Source organism: Lathyrus oleraceus, chromosome 5 (genome assembly GCF_024323335.1).
Source record: "Lathyrus oleraceus cultivar Zhongwan6 chromosome 5, CAAS_Psat_ZW6_1.0, whole genome shotgun sequence".
Classification (NCBI taxonomy): Eukaryota; Viridiplantae; Streptophyta; class Magnoliopsida; order Fabales; family Fabaceae; genus Lathyrus; species Lathyrus oleraceus.
In genome coordinates this window covers 290,924,999-290,928,211 of record NC_066583.1, presented here as the reverse complement: position 1 = coordinate 290,928,211, position 3,213 = coordinate 290,924,999, and the positions used below count along the sequence as shown (strand labels likewise).

Below are 3,213 nucleotides of genomic sequence, written 5' to 3'. Positions count from 1 at the left end.
GACACATATACAAGTTAACAATAACATTTATTATTGGTTTAGGGCATTTCACCTTGTCAGCTGTATCTATCGTCACCAACTTATCGCATGGTTGGCAAGGGAAAAGTGCACAATACTTCGGGTGAATTACTTCACCATAATCCCCTCCCGGTGGGATTTATGAAAGTTTCGGTTGACCTCGTATTAGATACGGACGCCCGTCTACCATTACCCGACGTTGTTTCAGAGACAACGTTGATGCGAGATGCAGTCGGATCCTTTGTTGGTTGGCCGTCAGATCTAATTTTCCCTGATGTCGAGGTATATATGTTCTAAATGATTATGAATATTTAGTATTCACATTTCAATTCAGCTACAATTATGATATTTAATCAATCCTTATTACATGGTAATGTTAGACTCCTACAAGACCCACCCCTAAAGCTGGTAAAGGGATTTCAAGACGCATCGAGTCGGTTGCATCTCAAAAAGAGGTACAAATATATATACCCATTGAATTATATACACAACGATTCTTTTGCATCACAAAAAGTAATGATTTATTTTATATGAATTTTTAGGTTCCCGGTCGAAAGTTGAAAAGCGATGGTAAGGATATTCCAACGAAGGATATTCCAACGACGGCCGGGACAAAATCTCAAATTATGATGCGTCTTGAGAAAATGGTGGAAGAGTCCGATATTATGGACGGGTCCATTCGTAGTATAGATTTTGATGAAGGTGTTTTCGGAAAAGCTCATTTCGAAATAATTGCAAAGGAGGACATGCAACAACTTTTTGAGCACGACGAATTGGGCATCGCTATCATTCATACATACATATGGTACTCCGATCAATCTATAATTTACTTAGTTGAACAATTTATTTACACATTTCAATGAGTAGTCTAATATTTATTATGTTTCTATTTAAGGTATATGTATGACAAATTGATGCGGGGAACTGAATTGTGTAACCGTTTCAATTTTATTGCTGCTTCCCGTGTCAACGCAACGTTAATATCGAAAAATCCAACATCCGTAAAGAATGATCTAGTCGATAGATTCATGGCGGCCGGCGATAATACTACACGCAGTTTGTATTTTTTACCGTTTAATTCTGGCAACGGGTTAGATTTTCTTTCTAATAATTTCATTCTAATCTATGTATATCTTTTACGTAGAAAATTTTCATTCATCTAAATTTTTGTTTTATTTTACAGTGGTCACTGGGTGTTGGTTGCTATGGATCTTTCGAGACTAATAGTGTATTATCTCGATTCGTTATCGGGTGATTGGAGTAAATATCCGGGTTTGAAGAAGACGGTTGACACGTAAGTGAAATTCCCCTAAATATTCGTGTGTATTTCTATATTTAATTATGTCTGTAAGATTGATCTCAATATACGTTTTTATTTTGTTAGGACAATAATAAAATTTAGATCGAAAAAGAATTACCGCATTAGGAAGGACATTACCTGGGTCAGAGTTCAGGTATATATTAAGTATCTTATTTTTGCTTATAATAGTGTTTGTTTTTTTGCTTATAATAGTGTTTGTAAGAAATTAACTATATATATATATTGTTTGTTTTTCTGTGTAGTGTCCTCAGCAAAATAATTCGGTCGATTGCGGATTTTTTGTATTGAGATTTATGAGAGATATCATTGCGTTGAATCGTATAGACATCCCAAAAATGGTATGGAATAATAACTTAGGGTTTATTTTAATATTATCGGATAACTCATCTAATTTGTTACTAAATCATGAATATGTTTTATTCTCTTAATTGTAGTACTTTGAGGAATACAAATCTTACTCAAGAGCTCATTTGGATGAAATGAAGGATGAATTGTGTCAATTCATTGTTGATCAAAGAATCATATAGCTAGGTTGTATATTGTTGTACATATATGTATGAAATGTTGTTGTTGTATGCTGTTGTTGTATATATGTTGTATATTGTTGTTGTACTTTTACTAAATCATGAATATGTTGTTGTATATTGTTGATCAAAGAATCATATATTAATGTTGTATATATGGAGGATTAATGTTGTATATAAATGGATTCATGTTGTATATATCAATGGATTAATGGTGTATAACATTGGATTAAAGGATGAAATCAATATGAATTTTACACTTTTGCAGCATGCGAACAGGTTACCAATTAAATATCCACTATTTTTCAAACAAATTTTTTTAAAATAACTAACACTTTAGAGGGCGCTTTCTGTAGGAAGCGCCCTCTAAACACTTTACATTGAGAACTTTAGAGGGCGCTTTGTCCAGAAAGCGCCCTCTAAACACTTTACATTGACAACTTTAGAGGGCGCTTTTTCCTGAAAGCGCCCTCTAAAGTGTTAGTTATTTTAAAAAAATAAGCGCCCTCTGAACACTTTACATTGACAACTTTAGAGGGCGCTTTTTCCAGAAAGCGCCCTCTAAACACTTTACATTGACAACTTTAGAGGGCGCTTTTTCCAGAAAGCGCCCTCTAAGGTGTCCCTTTATGGACCACTCCAGAGGGCGCTTTTTTCATAAAGCGCACTATAATGTGGCCCTTTAGACAGCGCTTTCTCCAGGAAAACAAAGCGCTGTCTTTACCTATGTCAGCGCCACTTTAGAGGGCGCTTAAAAGCGCTGTTATAGTCCAAAATAAGCGCCCTTTTTTCCCTTATTTGGCGTAGTGAACATTTTTCGAGTTTTCAATATTATAAATATTTTATTATTGTTTATCTTATTTTAGATGTATGCACTTTACATTCCAAATAATTTTTAATTTTTTATATATTTTTTGGTAAAGTTTTTTTTTTAAGTTGTTGATTTATGTGAAAGTTGAATTACTTCACACACTTCGGTATTTCATTTTTATTTGCATTTCAAAATAAGTTGCATCAAACCCTTTAATAGTTAGTTATTTACATTTTTCAAACTTTTATCATTTTCTCATTGTTCTTGTTAAGAGTCTCTAAGATGAGATGTGAGATAACATTCTATTCAATATTCATTAGGTCAAGTGAATTTTTGGTATCGAATCAATCATCTATAATTTATATAATGCATTAAAATCAATAGTAATAGATGTGAGTGGTGTTTTAACGTGGTTTCAACATATATTTATAAGTAATGAATTAATTTCTCATCTCTTAAAACTTTACCAAAACCACTCGACAAAAATGCTATGATTGTTTATTTATTTAATTTGGATTCGTGGTTTTTTTTAAAAGTAA

At 32.9% G+C, this 3,213-nt stretch overlaps 1 protein-coding gene across 1 annotated transcript; it reads left to right on the top strand.

The window, feature by feature from the left end:
• The first annotated feature begins 329 nt into the window (after positions 1 to 329).
• On the top strand, positions 330 to 1,221 carry LOC127083991 (uncharacterized). Its single transcript, XM_051024354.1, has 3 exons — positions 330 to 473; positions 561 to 823; positions 914 to 1,221. The coding sequence occupies exons 2-3, from the start codon at positions 645 to 647 to the stop codon at positions 1,179 to 1,181; spliced, it is 447 nt and encodes a 148-aa protein (XP_050880311.1). The 5' UTR covers positions 330 to 473; positions 561 to 644; the 3' UTR covers positions 1,182 to 1,221.
• Positions 1,222 to 3,213: the final 1,992 nt, after the last annotated feature.

What these genes read in the sequence shown, in the direction of transcription:
- LOC127083991 (XM_051024354.1), top strand. Translation starts at nt 645, where the DNA reads ATGATGCGTCTTGAGAAAATGGTGGAAGAGTCCGATATTATGGACGGG. An exon ending in ATCATTCATACATACATATG is followed by an intron (nt 824 to 913) that starts GTACTCCGATCA and finishes TTTCTATTTAAG; the next exon opens with GTATATGTATGACAAATTGA.